The 15,407-nt window shown below is 48.3% G+C and overlaps 1 protein-coding gene across 1 annotated transcript in view; it reads left to right on the forward strand.

Moving 5' to 3' along the window:
- RTN4IP1 (reticulon 4 interacting protein 1) overlaps positions 1-15,199 on the forward strand; it is a 100,480-nt gene extending 85,281 nt beyond the window's left edge. The window contains exons 8-9 of the mRNA XM_029595326.1: positions 2,817-2,909; positions 14,586-15,199. Coding sequence (XP_029451186.1) covers positions 2,817-2,909; positions 14,586-14,705 — 213 coding nt within the window. The 3' untranslated portion in view covers positions 14,706-15,199. The remainder of the gene's footprint in view (positions 1-2,816; positions 2,910-14,585) is intronic.
- Positions 15,200-15,407: the final 208 nt, after the last annotated feature.

The following is a 15,407-nucleotide window of genomic DNA, read 5'->3' on the forward strand; positions in this document are numbered from 1 at the left end:
TTTCTGTCCCCATCTTACTGCTGATTCCATGGTGCCTTGTGGATCCGGTAACGCATCATTGCTATAGAATGGCGCTCTGTCACTTATGTAATGTTTCTCCTTGTTCCTACCACTGATTCCATGGCGCCTTGTGGATCCGGTAACGCATCATTGCTATAGAATGGCGCTCTGTCACTAATGTAATGTTTCACCTCATTTCTATCCCCGCCATACCCCTGGTTCCATGGTACCTGTGGATCCATCACTATGCTGACACTTTTTTAATGGTCTTAGTCATTGCAGTTTGTAATGGATGTTAATTTCTGTCTTTCTTAGGGTACCATTGCTTAATTTCTGCCTTTTCACAGTGTTATTCCTCCTACATAATATTGGTTGCCCCACTATGCACTGTTGCTCTCTGCAACATTACCACTCACTTAACTACTGTAAATATTGTATTCCACTAGTTTATTCCCATCATCTTGTTACTACTCTCGGTAATTATTTTACTCCCTGTTGTGTGCCCTGAGCTTAGGAAGTGTGGAATATAAATACAGCAAATTAATGAAATAATTATAGCCCTGGCCTTTATCCCAAAGAGGTCAACACCCTTTTGTTCAGTGGCACTATAAAGGGTTGAGAGAGAGGGACTGAACCAGTGTCTCCAGGCAGCTATGTGCTGTAAGCACTTTCCCGCTGCGCTCTGCAAAAGAATCTTTAATTGCACAGATAAATCTCGAGGCAGAGAGCTGACGTTCTAAATTTTTAAAGATGGCGTCGGCCGTCCAGTGCTCCTACCATGTGACAGGGGCCGGCCAATGGCACGGTTACCCTGTCACATGGTAAGGGCAAAGGGCCATCGGCGCCATTTTTATTAGTGGCAGCCGACGGCCTGAGAGCGGGAGATCGCTCCCGGGGCCCACTGGACCACCAGGTAATTTTAAAACGTTTTTGGGGGGGGTCGGGAGGGTGGTGGAGGCTAAGGAAGCAGTTTTAAAGGGTCGGGTGGGTTTTTTGTTTATCGGCCGACAGGCCGAGCGCGAGAGAATGCTCCCGGGACCCCCGCTGGACCACCAGGAAATTTTAAAATGTTTTTTGGGGGGGTCGGGAGGGTGGTGGAGGCTAAGGGAGCGGTTTTAAAGGGTCGGGGTGGGTTTTTTGTTTATCGGATCGGGCGCAGCCGATTAAAAAAAAAACAAAACCCGATCGGGCCGGACGAAAAAAAATGCACGATTTGAACCGGAACCAAACCGATTCCGGTTCCGATTCACATCTCTATTAGAGTATAACCCTAACCAGAAAGGGTAACCTGCACGGAGCAGCAGTTACAACCTTAAACAGAAAGTGAAGGGGTAACCTGCACAGAGCAGCAGTTATAGTATAATCCTAACCAGAAAGTGAGGGGGTAATCTGAATGTAGTGGCAGTTAATACCCTTAAACAGAAAGTGAGGGGGTAACCTGCACAGAGCAGCAGTTATAGTATAATCCTAACCAGAAAGTGAGGGAGTAATCTGAACGTAGTGGCAGTTAATACCCTTAAACAGAAAGTGAAGGGGTAACCTGCACAGAGCAGCAGTTATAGTATAATCCTAACCAGAAAGTGAGGGGGTAATCTGAATGTAGTGGCAGTTAATACCCTTAAACAGAAAGTGAGGGGGTAACCTGCACAGAGCAGCAGTTATAGTATAATCCTAACCAGAAAGTGAGGGGTAATCTGAACGTAGTGGCAGTTAATACCCTTAAACAGAAAGTGAGGGGGGTAACCTGCACAGAGCAGCAGTTATAGTATAATCCTAACCAGAAGTGAGGGGGTAATCTGAACATAGTGGCAGTTAATACCCTTAAACAGAAAGTGAGGGGGGTAACCTGCACAGAGCAGCAGTTATAGTATAATCCTAACCAGAAAGTGAGGGGGTAATCTGAACGTAGTGGCAGTTAATACCCTTAAACAGAAAGTGAGGGGGGTAACCTGCACAGAGCAGCAGTTATAGTATAATCCTAACCAGAAGTGAGGGGGTAATCTGAACGTAGTGGCAGTTAATACCCTTAAACAGAAAGTGAGGGGGGTAACCTGCACAGAGCAGCAGTTATAGTATAATCCTAACCAGAAAGTGAGGGGGTAATCTGAACGTAGTGGCAGTTAATACCCTTAAACAGAAAGTGAGGGGGGTAACCTGCACAGAGCAGCAGTTATAGTATAATCCTAACCAGAAAGTGAGGGGGTAATCTGAACGTAGTGGCAGTTAATACCCTTAAACAGAAAGTGAGGGGGGTAACCTGCACAGAGCGGCAATTACAACCCTAAACAGAAGGCGAGGGGGTAATCTGCATGGAGCGGTGATGGTTTAAAATTCTTCTCTCCTGTGTATATCAGCCCAGCTGTACTAGGCAGAATTCACAAAAGCAAAATACCAAAATAAACTTTTAAAAATAATTTAAACAAACAAATAGCGCTAAATACCACAGGGGTAACTTGGGCGGAGTGGCAGTTTCTACCACAAGAAAGATTCTGGGTAGACTGGATGGGTCATTTCGGTCTTTTTCTGCCATCTTTACTATGTTACTGCATCATATATTAAAATGAATTGTCATTTGGTTCAAGTTTTCTGTGTTTAGTTGGTCCGTTGTATGTGTACACACGGCTGCCCTGGGTGGGGGGGGCAGTTTCGAACAGGGGCAACCTGCCTGGGCCTTGCGCTTTGGGGGGGGGTACCCCACACTGCCAGGGTAGCCCCGCCCTCAGCACCATAATTTCCTATCCGCCAGTGTTCCAGGGCCCCACAAGTTGCTGTTTCACATTTTCACGATTTTCCCTCTTGTCGTTTGCATCTGTCAGCACCTGTGCAATGGCACCCATTATCGTTGGAGTTTCTTCTCCGCCAGTGGCGTGTCCCTGGATGAGATCACCCAGCTCGTCGATGAGGGAAAGGTTGGTATCACTGCTCTCGCTTCTGCGTACGGGGGAGGGGGGGGGAGGAGGCAGGTTGGTCCCTTGCTCCTAAGGGGTTGTGTGTGTTGCCTCGTACTGGAGTGGATTAGAAGGGTTGGGGCACATGGAAGAGACCCTCCCCAGCAGTGGCAGCATCCCAAGAACAGCAGTGCTGCCACTTTTCTGACGCATGCCGCGATCATGACAGGAACTGTCCCTCGTTAAAGAAAGAAAAGGGAAAGTTAGCTTAGCAGCTGAATGGCAGGGCAGAAGGATCTCCGTTCAGCTGGGTCTTCTCCATCCTGGGTGGGCCTGGACTGGGGACGCTGCAGAATTGGCATTCACAGTCCAGAGTAGGGAAGGGAGTCATGGTCACTGTTAAGGGCCACACCTGGTGGCTGGATTTAGTGCCCGTGATACAGGGCTGCTGGCCTCGGGACCACTCGGCCAACGACCAGACTAGGAGCAGTGAGAGGTTGGGTCGATTCGAAAAATAGGGGGAAAAAATCCTCAGCTCATTGCCAATGAAGGCTCATGGCAGCCGAATCCCAGTACTGGCTCTGATTGAGCAGGAAGAAAAAGCAGAAAAAGAGGAACTACCAGGGCAAACAAAAAATAGCAATGTTCCTGTTTTATATTTTGTAAAGTGGTCTGGTGATGGTGGGAAATTGGTCGCTGGGCGCCATGCTCCCTGCTGATGGGACTCCTGTGATCAGTCCACCACGTCTGAAGCCAGAGCCACCAATTACAGAGCAATGCCTTGCCTCAGCAAGCCCCCAGTTTTCATTGCCGATATGAGCCAGTGCTAGTCCTCTCCATGTGGGCTAGGAGGAGAATCCCTGCTGGAAGGAAGTGGGTTGTAGCCCTGCCCGCCCTTTCAATGTCAGGCTGCTATGTGGGATAGCAGGGCCTGCTGCTAAGTGAGGCTCTGGTCACAGCCCTTCCCAGGAGGTCACTTACACAGCCCTGGCATTCTCAAACCTTTAATCCCTTTTAGCTCCTGGAAGAAAAGAACAGCAGGAAAGAAATGGGTCTGTTCCTGCTGCCTGCGCTCTGCATGTATGCATGTTCCTGTTGCCTCTGCTCTGTGTGCGCATGTGTGCCCGCTGCTTCTGTACCATATTGTGTGTGTGTGCATGCCTGCTGCTTGCACTGTGTTCCAAGGCTTTTCATCTCAGCTGCAGCAGGGGCATGCACCGTTCCCAAGCTGCTCTGCTGCCATTAGCATGTGTATGTGTTCCCACTGCAGACAAGAGATGTCCTCTTCTGTAGCACCTTTCACAGGATCTAAATGCACGAGGAAGGGGGGGGGCACTGTTGCACAGCGCATGGAAGCGGAAGCCTGATCACGGAGCTCTGTCCCCTACCAGCTGATAAACCCACGATTTTCCCGTATTTAATTATAAATTTTCTCCACCAATTACACCGGAACGAGAGAGGGAGGCACCCGTGACTAGTTCAATGAGAAATTATGGCTGCCAAACGAAAGCCCACGGACTTAAATGCACTAGGAAATTAGTTTAAACTAAGGACAAAAGAATGCAGTGTGCTCAGCTGTTCGTGCAGGTTGACCCTGGGTGTGGGTTTACACTTTAGCGTTTTAATCCCTTTTTCTCCCATGCTTGAGGTCTGAGTTGCAGCTGGGAGCAGACCCATACCCCTTTTCTGATTAAACTCTCGTTGCTCTCTGTAAATGGGAAGCATTTTTCACTTGGTCAGTTGACCTTGGCCAGGGTTGAATGCCTTGTTCTGCTGTGGTATGGTCTGGTCCTTTCAGGGTTACCCAGACAGTGGCGCTGATCAGCCGGAAAGACGAGAACGCTTTAATGTTCAGGAGCTCCAGGATCAGCAGTTTGATATTTGTTTCTTGGTGTTGCCACATGGAGGGCAGAGGCTCATGACAGGGCAGCTGAGGGCTTTGACAGCACCAGGGTGCCTGCTGCTTCCGTAGCCGAGAGGGAGAGTCTTGGACCCATCTAACCCTCGCCAGACTTGAGGAACTGCCTTCTGCTCAGATTGCAATCCATGGGTGAAACATTTCCCTTTCTCTGAGGTTTCGTGCTAAATGTTGCCATGGACTTCCTGGAGCTGGGCAGCCATTTTACTTGTGATGGTGCTCCTTCAGAATAAGCCCATTGCTCTGCAGTGTTTCCCTTTATTCTGCGGTGCCTGGACGATGGTATTTACTGTTCAGAAGGAAGCAGTGTGAGCAGAAACCAGATGTAAATCAGTACCATCTCTGTGAGACACACACGAGTTATCCGTGCCACTGCCATGAAAGAAAATGGCTGTCTCAGCATACCAGGTGGGATGCATAATAGAATCTGACCAAATAGTTGAATTATTATTGCTTTTGATGTCACAGGAATAAAGCTTGAAGGTAGTGCAGTAACTCGGTTGCCCCCTGAAACCTTCACTGCCAACACTGACCTATCATGGCTGTGCTAGGCGACGACAGTGTGGGTAAAAGTGCCATTGGGGAGGGTAAAATAGTTAAATGTCTGAGCAGATAACTGTGCTATGAGATTTGCAGTGGGCTCAAAGGAGGGCACATGGGTTTCTACTAGGGTGCATTGGCATGAGGATATTTTGAATGTTTTACCAAGTATTCATTATTTCCAGGAAAGGATGTCTCTTGAGAGAAGTCATGTCCCCTCTGCAAGGCAGTGCAAGGAGCTGGGAGCTTTGGGTTTTGCTGACCTTAAGATTTACCAGAAGGAAATGTTCTGTTCCATCTGCTAGCACTGGAAACCATGCTGTAGGTGCTCGTATAGAAATGGCTTCCTGCCTCCTTGTTGGCATTACTCTTGGCCTCATTTTGGCTAAGATTAAGTACAGGCTGTAAGCTTTGAGAGGAGGATGCTTCCCTGGACCTTTCAGGCTAAGACCCTCTATGAGATGGGGGGGGGGGGAGTTAATGGCCTGCCACCTGACCCACATTGTGGACATGATGTAATGAGCATTGCTTAAAACAAGATGGTTAATTTTTTTGCTTAAAATAAAAGAAAAATCCATAGGAAATGACAGCAGAAAAAGACCAAGAGACCTATCCGACCTACCCAGTTATTCCTCTCCGCACTGCCAAAGCCATGTCTTTGCTGCCAACATAAGGAACGTTATCTTACAAGCTCCTATCTCAGTTTTTGTTGTTTAATTCAATGGTTCTCTACCAACTTGGGTAGATGAACATGGATAATCCAACACCCAGCCCATGTCTTGCCATCAGATTTTGTAATAGTTTTAGCAGCTAATTTAAATTATCGAGACTGTTGCCAGAAAAGCCGGCCTTCAAGGTCCACTTGACCAGCACCAATAGAGTTTGTGTGAATTATAGCCTGCTGAATCCAAACCCATAGCCTACAGATGTTCCCATGCCCATTTTGACAAAACTCAGTTTTGTCAAAATATATTCAAACAAAACTAACAATTTCTGAAACTTAATTTTTAATCAGAATTGGGGCAATTGTTGGCTGTGCCAGCCATGACAGTTGTTTGAGGAAGTCTTCTGTGACCTGAGCTCCAGCCCATCATTAGAGACAGTAAACCAATCACAAGCCAGGGATTAGTGTGTAGACTATATGGTTAATCCTCACAGCCTTGTAGCAGGTTTTATCCAGGCCCGGATTTAGACACAGGCAACAGAAGCAATTGCCCAGGGTGCCAAATACCCAGGCCAAAGAGGACTGCAACTGTGCCAAGGAGGAGCCTGCTCCAGCAATCCACTTCAAAGGGACACTGCTATAGCACTCTGGGATGTTTTGGGGGTGGTGGAGTAAAGGAACTCCCCCCCCCCTGCCTCCACCTACACTTTCTGGTCTCTAGGATCTCCAGGCCCCCCCCCCCCCCCACTCTTCAACCCTGCCTATAGGCACAAAACTCTTAAATCCAGCCCTGGTTACATCATTGCATCAGCCCCCTCCTCCTGAAGCTCTGTATTAAAGGTTTTAACCTTGCTCTTTAAGGCACTTCAGGAGAAAGGCCCTTATTATTTAACAGACCATTTGGTGAAAAATACTGTGCTATGCACCTTGAAGTCCGCTGATAAATGCTTATCGAAAGTGCCTCCTTCCAAGATTGCATGTTTAAAGGTTGCTCATGAACAGACCTTTTCTGTGGTAGCACCTGCCTTTGGGAATGAATTACCACTTGATCTACCAACAATTTCTGACTAGAAATGTTGTAGAAAAAAATTGAAGTTTGCTTTTTCTGTTAGCTTTTGCCTGAGTTATATTGTTGTTTTGATCTTTTGTTTTATTTTAATTTGTATACGAGGGTAAGTTAGTAAGTCACAAACATACATGGGATTAATATTCATGAAATTTATTTAAATGCAAAAGTTGAATTATTTACTGTGAAATATACAGAATATAGTCACAAACAGTTTTTCTGGAAAAACCAACTACTTTTCAATGTAATTGCCGCGAACATTTATACATTTGTCCCAGCGTTTGAAAAGTCCGTCAAAACCTTTTGCGTAAAAGTCTTTTGGCTGGCATCGTAACCAGCGCTTCACCTCTTGTTCCACTTCTTCATCACTGGTGAAATGTTTACTACCGAGATGGCTTTTCAGTTTGCCAAACAAGTGAAAATCGCTGGGTGCCAAATCCGGACTGTATGGTAGATGTTCAAGAACTTCCCAGTGCAGGTTCGCAATTGTCTGACGAGTCTCATTCGAAGTGTGTGGTCTGGCATTATTGTGAAGAATCAGCACTCCTCTTTTTTCCAGATCTGTGAGTTTTCTACGAATAGCTCCTTTAAGCTTTAATAGAGCAGCACAGTAGGAAGCCGAATTAACAGATTCACCACGCTTATGAAAACTGGTTAAGAGTATCCTATCTCGGTCCCAAAACACAGTCAACATCACCTTTCCTGCAGAAGGCACAAGCTTGAACTTTCTCGGTGTCGGTGATAGTGGATGCTTCCACTGCATGGAATCGCGTTTCGCTTCTGGTTGATAGTGGTGCACCCACGACTCGTCACCAGTAACAATTCGTGCCATCATTGATTCACCTTCGTTTGCATAACGGCAGAGATTTTCCAAACAGACACCCATCCGGTTGTTCTTATTGTCTTCGGTCAGCTGTTTGGGAACCCATCTTGCACAGACTTTGCAAAAGTTCAATGCATCGTGCACTAAGGAATATGCTAATCCGTGAGAACACCCAATTTCTTTGGCAACTTCGTCAATTGTTACCCTCCGGTTAGTGCGAACCATCTCTTCAACCTGCTTCACAGTTGCCTCTGTCGCAATCTCTACAGGTCGACCAGGTCTGGTTTCGTCGTTCACGTTGGCACGTCCTTGTGCAAATTTATCAGTCCAGTTATAAATTGCTTTACGCGAGAGACATTTCTCTCCATATACTGGATACATTTCTTTATGAATGTCTTTTGCCACTAAGCCCTTAGCCCATAAAAATCGGACAACAGCACTTTGTTCTTCGACCGTACAATCTGTCAACATGGCAGCCATTTTCCTTGTGTACACAGCCCCTGCGCATGCACAGTTTAAATAACTATTTATGTACATAAGCACTTCTAAGGTGCTGCCATCTATGGAATATGACAACATTTCAGATAATATGTTTTATTACCTTAGTAGAGAGATTTGTGACTTACTTACTGACTTACCCTCGTATTTATATTATTTATTATTGTACATCACCTAACATGGTATTTCCAGTATAGGCAATTTATAAAAAATGTTAAATAAATTTACATAATCAAAAACCATATTTCCTGAACATACCCAGATCAGTCCAGACCAGTGGGTTGTGCATCCCTACCAGCAGATGGAGTCAGAGAGCAAAACTTTGAGCACTGCTACATATATGAGAGTGCCACCTGCAGTCCCTCAGTATTTCTGTGACTCCAGCAGATGGTAGAGGTGCACTCGTGCAGTCTGTTAATTAGTTTAAAAAAAAAAAAAAAAGGTAGAATTTTAGATAGTTGGTAGGCTAGCTCCCTGAGGTGTTAGTTGCCGTCATGGGCCATCCCTCAGCAGAAGCCGGGCGACCGGGGGTTGGACACCCTGACTGAGGCTTCATCTGCAACAGGCCGGTGTGCTTGATAGCCAGGGGCTCCTAGCTCCTTCACATACCGAAGCTGCTCCTTCAGATCCCTGCTCCTCTAAGGTGACTCCATAAAGTTAAAAAAAAAAAAAAGTGTTTTTTTGGACTGAGGTAAGGAGTCTGCGCTGGGGCCGGGCCTTGTCCGCTTGCCGGCAGGCCAGTGAGATTTCAGCAGCTGGTCTTCCCGCGCAGTTTCGTCAGCACCTGGGGCTCCGGATGCTTTGACGGCGGGGAAAGGAGAAGGAATTGCTGGTGCGTGTCGGCAGCCGCGGTGCACAGTCTGTTTTCTCCTCGGTGGTTTTTTTCTGCGCCTCTCTGCTTCTGGGAGCTGCGCTTTAGGCTCGATGCACCTGTTTTTTTCGCGCCCGGACCGTGTGGCTGAGCGGCCCTGCTAATGGCACCCCGCTCCAAAATGTTGGCCTGTTGCGCATGTGGTGCGCTGGGGCAGGCGTTGGATGCGGCTTCCCTTTGCCCGGGCTGCAGTTCGGGCCAGGAGGTTTCCACCTTAGGCCGGGAAAATCAGGTCTTCAGTCGGCGGGGCCTGTACCCCCCCCCAGGGGTCTCCTCCACAATGGGGGTCGCAGGAGGATTCCCCCTCCCCCTGTTTTAGCCCCTGTGGAGCAGGATTGCTTTTTTGGTGACGGTGCACCGATGCCAGACCATCCTTCGGAGGGAGTGGAGGTCCTGGGGGAGTTTTCCCCTGAGTTTATCCTCCTCCTGCATCAGGCTTTCCTGGCTAGGAAGTAGGCGGTCTTTAAGAGACCGGCTCGCCAGGGAGTCCCATCAGAGCTTCCGCCTAAGCGGGCGTTAGTGGGTCCCGCTGAACCTCAGCAGTACCCATGGGGACCAGCATGGGGTGGCAGTTGATGCTAGGCCGCTAACCCCACAGGGTGGACTTCTGGATTCTGGGGTTCAGCCGGACCTGGTACTGGGTGTTGATCTGGGTGATGTGCCACAAAATGACCCAAGTGCAGACGAATGTCCTCCTTCGGATGGGGATGATCCCAGCACGGTACGTTTGTTTAAGCATGATGAGCTGCGTCCCCTTATTCCCTAGGTAGTGGAGGTTCTGGGGCTTAAGGTCTCTCAAGAGGAGTCTGACAGCGAAGGTGTTAACCCGGACCTGGATGGGATTCGAGGGCCGCGACATACTTCCCTTTACCCAGGAAGGTCCGCAAGTTGGTAAACCGGGAGTGGGAAGCCCCGGATGCGGGTTTAAAGGTGAGCAGAGCTATGGCGAAGATCTATCCTCTTTCGCAGGACATCTTGGATCTCCTTAAGGTCCTGAAGGTAGATGTGGCTGTCTCTGCCGTGACTAAGAAGACCACAATTCCCATTGCCGGGGCTGCTGCCTTGAAGGACATGCAGGACCGCAAGCTGGAGATCCAGTTGAAATGGATCTTTGAGGTCGCTGCTCTGAGTCTTCAGTAGGCGGTTTGCACCAGCCTTATGCAGAGGGCTTGCCTCTGTTGGATTCAGGAAGCTGTTCCCGGTACTGGCCCAGCACAGGCCGCACGTCGAAGCGGGCATCGCATATGTGGCGGAAGCCTTGTATGATTTGGTGCGTACCTCTGCCCGTAGCATGGTGTCCGTGGTGGCAGCACGGCACCTTCTCTGTTTGCAGAATTGGTCAGCGATTTGTCTTCCAAGTCCCAGCTTTGTAACCTTCCCTTTAAAGGCAAGCCTCTTTTTGGAGATCTGGACCAATTAGTCATGGTACTGGGAGAGTCCAAAGGCAACAGGTTACCAGAGGATAAAAGATCTTTGAGGAAAGTGTTTCCCCCTTGGGCTCACTTTCAGGATTCACGCAGATTCAGGGCGGGCAGATACTCGACTTCGACTGCACCCAAGCAGACTCCAGGAAGGCAGCATTCCTTTCGCAGCAGACGCCGTCCAGGCAGAGAACCCACAAACTTAGGAGCAGGAAGTGGAAAGCCCTCCCAATGAGGCTCTAGGAGGCAGATTGTCAAAGCTTTTATGCAGAATGGGCAAGAATTACCTCAGACCACTGGGTCTTGGAAGTGGTCAGGGACGGTTATGCTCTCGAGTTTTTGCGCCCCATTCGAGAGGCATTTGTGGAGTCCTGAGTGGCGTCACATGGCAATTGTGAGGCGCTGCAGGGGACTCTGCAACAGCTTCTCGATCTAAGGGCCACTGTCTCAGTTCCCTTGGCAGAACAGGGCCAGGGCCAGTACTCTGTGTACTTTGTGGTTCCCAAGATGGAGGGCACAATTCATCCCATTCTTGATCTGCAGAAGGTGAACCGGTGTCTTTGGATCCCCCATTTTTGCATGGAAACCTTGAGGACAGTGGTGGCTGCTATGCGCAAAGGGGAGTTCCTCGCATCACTAGATCTCACCGAGGTGTATCTGCACATCCCGATCTGGCAGGATCACCAACGTTATCTGCGATTCAGGGTCCTGGGTCAATATTTCCAGTTTCAAGCCCTTCCTTTCGGCCTGGGGATGGCTCCACACACTTTTACCAAGGTCATGGTGGTGCTCCTTCGCAAGGAGGGGGTTCTAATTCACCATTACCTGGACGACTGGTTGATTCGAGCAAAGTCAAGGGAAGACTGCGAGATATCTGTCCAGAGAGTGATGTTCACCATACAGTCGCTCGGCTGAATCATAAATGTGCAGAAAAGCTACTTGGAGCCCACTCAATCGCTGGTTTACTTGGGAGCGCTTTTCGCTAACTCTTGAGGCAAGGTTTTCCTGGCAGCGGACTGTGTGACGAAGTTGCAGGATCAGGTCAGGGCCCTCCTTCAGAGGGAGGTTCCTACAGTCTGGCCTCTTCCTTGGATTTGGTCCCGTGGGTGTTCACTCACTTGCGGCCATTGCAGCATGCGCTGTTGTCGAGGTGGAGCCCGGTGTCAGAACAGTTCCACCTACCGTTGTCACTGCTCCCAGAGTCAGTCTGTCGTGGTGGCTCTCACGCAGCAACCTGGAGCAGGGGGTGGAACTGGACCCACCGAACTGGGTGGTAATCTCCACAGACTCCAGTCTGTCAGGCTGGGGAGCGGTTTGCTTAAACAAGTCCGCTCAAGGCCTCTGGTCCCCAACAGAGAGATCCTAGTCCATCAACCGCCTCAAGACGAGGGCGGTCCGACTTGCCCTGCGAGCATTCCTGCCCATAGTCAAAAACAGAATGATTCGAGTGTTCTCAGATAATGCGATGATGGTGGCTTACATCAACTGACAAGGCGGGACAAGGAGTCTCACGGTAGAGCTGGAAGCAAGGCTTTTGTTCGCCTGGGTGAAGCGCCACCTCAAAGGAATCGCCACGTCGCGGGGGTGGAAAATGTTCAAGCGGATTTCCTCAGCAGGCAACAACTCGATCTGGGGGAGTGGGAGCTGTCTCCCGAAGCTTGGAACCTCATTTGCTGCAGGTGGAGAGTGCCTCAGTTGGATCTGATGGCTACTCGGGCCAATGCGAAGATAGAGCGCTTCTTCTGCTGCCGACGAGAGTTGGGCTCGGTAGGATTAGATGCCCTTATGTGCCCTTGGCCCACGGGAATTCTTCTCTATTGCCTTTCCCCCCTGGCCTCTGATCGGTCGGCTTCTCAGTCGCATAGAGTGATGCTCCAGAGTGGCCACATTGCTCGTGGTTCGCGGACCTGGTTCGAATCACTCTGGAAGGGCCCTTACAGCTGGCCCATCTCCTGCATCTGCTCCGGCAGGGGCCAATATTTTTGGATCGGGAGGATCACTTCTCTCTCGTGGCTTGGCTTTTGAGAGGCGACGATTGCGATTGAGGGGATATTCAGAACAGGTCATTTCCACTCTTCTTCAGGCGCAATGACTGGCTACTTCTATGGCCTATGTTAGAGTCTGGAAGCCTTTTGAGGCGTGGTGGCTTCAGCGTTCCTTGAATCCTTTATCAACAGATGTTCCCCAGGTGTTGGATTTCCTTCAACAGGGGTTGGCTAAGGGTTTGGCATTCAGTTCCCTTTGGGTCCAGGTAGAGGCCTTAGGTGCCTTGAGTGGCAGGTTTCATAGTCATTCCCTAGTGGCTCATCCTGATATTATCTGTTTTCTCAAGGGGGTTAAACATTTATGCCCTCCCATTCGCCAGTTGTGTCCAGATTGGAGTTTAAACCGTGTGGTTTGTGGAGCTCCTTTTGAACCTTTACGCAGAGTGACAGTAAAAGATTTGACCTTGAAGACAGTCTTCCTGGTCGCCATTTGTTCTGCTCACTGGATTTCTGAGTTGCAGGCTTTGACTTGTCGGGATCCTTTCCTTAGAATCTACAAGGATAGAGTCTCGCTATGCATGGTTCTTTCCTTCGTCCCAAGGTAGTATCTGCCTTCCATGTTAATCAGTCTGTGGATCTGCCAGGGTTTCCGAAGTGGTCCCGGGTTTCCCCCCAGGAGAGAGATCTTCATCTTTTGGTCGTGCGTCACGCTCTCTTGCACTATTTTGAGGTTACTTCCGGTGTTCGGATCATCTGTTTGTTTTATTCGGCAGACCTAAGAAGGGTGACAAAACCTCTAAGGCTACAATTTCGCGCTGGATTAAGGAAGCTATTTGCTCGGCCTACGTTGCCTGAGGACGTCAGGTTCCCTTGGGTATTTATTATTTTTATATACCGACATTTGATCTCAATTGAGATATCACACCGGTTTACATTCAGGTACTGTAAGTATTTCTGTATCCCCAGAGGGCTTACAATCTAAGTTTTTGTACCTGAGGCAATGGAGGGTAAAGTGACTTGCCCAAGGTCACTGACAGCAGGACTTGAACCCTGGTCTCTTGGTTCATAGTTCACTGCTCTAACCACTAGGCTATTCCTCCTCCCCCTGGGTCTGAGAGCTCATTCCACTAGGGCCCAGTCTACCTCCTGGGCTGAGTGTCAGCTTCTGTCACCGCAGAAAATCTGCAGGCTGGTGGTTTGGTCTTCCCATCACACTTGGGAAAGACTAAAGAGGTTAGGACTTTTCAGCTTGGAGAAGAGACGACTGAGGGGGGATATGATAGAGATGTTTAAAATCATGAGAGGTCTAGAATGGGTAGATATGAATCGGTTATTTACTCTTTCGGATAGTAGAAAGACTAGGGGGCACTCCATGAAGTTAGCATGGGGTACATTTAAAACTAATCGGAGAAAGTTCTTTTTTACTCAACGCACAATTAAACTCTGGAATTTGTTGCCAGAGGATGTGGTTAGTGCAGTTAGTATAGCTGTGTTTAAAAAAGGTTTGGATAAGTTCTTGGAGGAGAAGTCCATTACCTGCTATTAAGTTCACTTAGAGAATAGCCACTGCCATTAGCAATGGTAACATGGAATAGACTTAGTTTTTGGGTACTTGCCAGGTTCTTATGGCCTGGATTGGCCACTGTTGGAAACAGGATGCTGGGCTTGATGGACCCTTGGTCTGACCCAGTATGGCATTTTCTTATGTTCTTACCAAGCATTATCATTTGGACGTTAAGGCGCATGATGAATCGTCCTTCAGTGAGAGTGTTCTGCATGTGGGTCTTTCGGGTTCCCACCCAGTCTAGGGTAGCTTGGGTACATCCCACTGGTCTGGACTGATCTGTGGTATTACAGGAACAAAAATTAGCAGGTAAGAACCAATTTTCCTTTCTTTTTTTCTTCTCGCAGCTCCGTCCTGTTATTGATGAAGTCTTCGCATTTGCTGACGTTCCCAAGGCCTTCGAGAAGCTAGAGCAAGGCCATGCCCGTGGAAAGACAGTGATTACAGTCATCCAGGAAAAAAAATAATGCAGAATGAGACAACTTTGTCTTTTTAGACCACTTAGCTCTGTGTTCTTATTTCAGCAATGGAAGACTGAAGACAAGTTGGTCATGCTTGTTTCTGTGACTTGACTTAGAAGCAGATGTACATCAGTAAAAACCCATAATGGTGGAGACTGAGTCTGATGTAGAGTGGGCCTGTATCTCTGTTCTGGAGACTGGAGCCTCTCTGAGCAGTTTAGACGCCGTTGGTGGAAAACTAAACAGGATCCCTCAAGGGACAAGGGCAGTTTTGCTGCACAAATTAAACTGAAGCTGGTTACCTTATTCTCTGCCAACGTAGCACCAAAATAACGTCTCATGTTTGATTTCAGGAGGTGCACATTATATCACTGTGCTGAGGGCCTGCTAGAAAAGTGTGTTCTTGTTTAATCCTTTTATTTCCATTGGGTTTGCAGCATCCATGGCCAAAACATTCTTGTGGTTTTTTTCTCCCTCAATAAAATGTTCCAGTTATGATTTCCCGGCCTGTCTTGTATTTTTTTTTTTTTTTTAACTTCTAATGCATCAGTTTTTCCACCACATAGCAATATAATAGATGGCAGAAAATGATCAAGCAGCCCACTTATTCTGTAAACACTAATGCTACATCCCCGCTCCGTAGGAACAATTAGGGGTAAAGTCACATAAAAAGAAATATAGAGGAGGGAAGAACTGAGAAGGCCCCAT

Source organism: Rhinatrema bivittatum, chromosome 3 (assembly GCF_901001135.1).
Source record: "Rhinatrema bivittatum chromosome 3, aRhiBiv1.1, whole genome shotgun sequence".
Lineage (NCBI taxonomy): Eukaryota > Metazoa > Chordata > Amphibia > Gymnophiona > Rhinatrematidae > Rhinatrema > Rhinatrema bivittatum.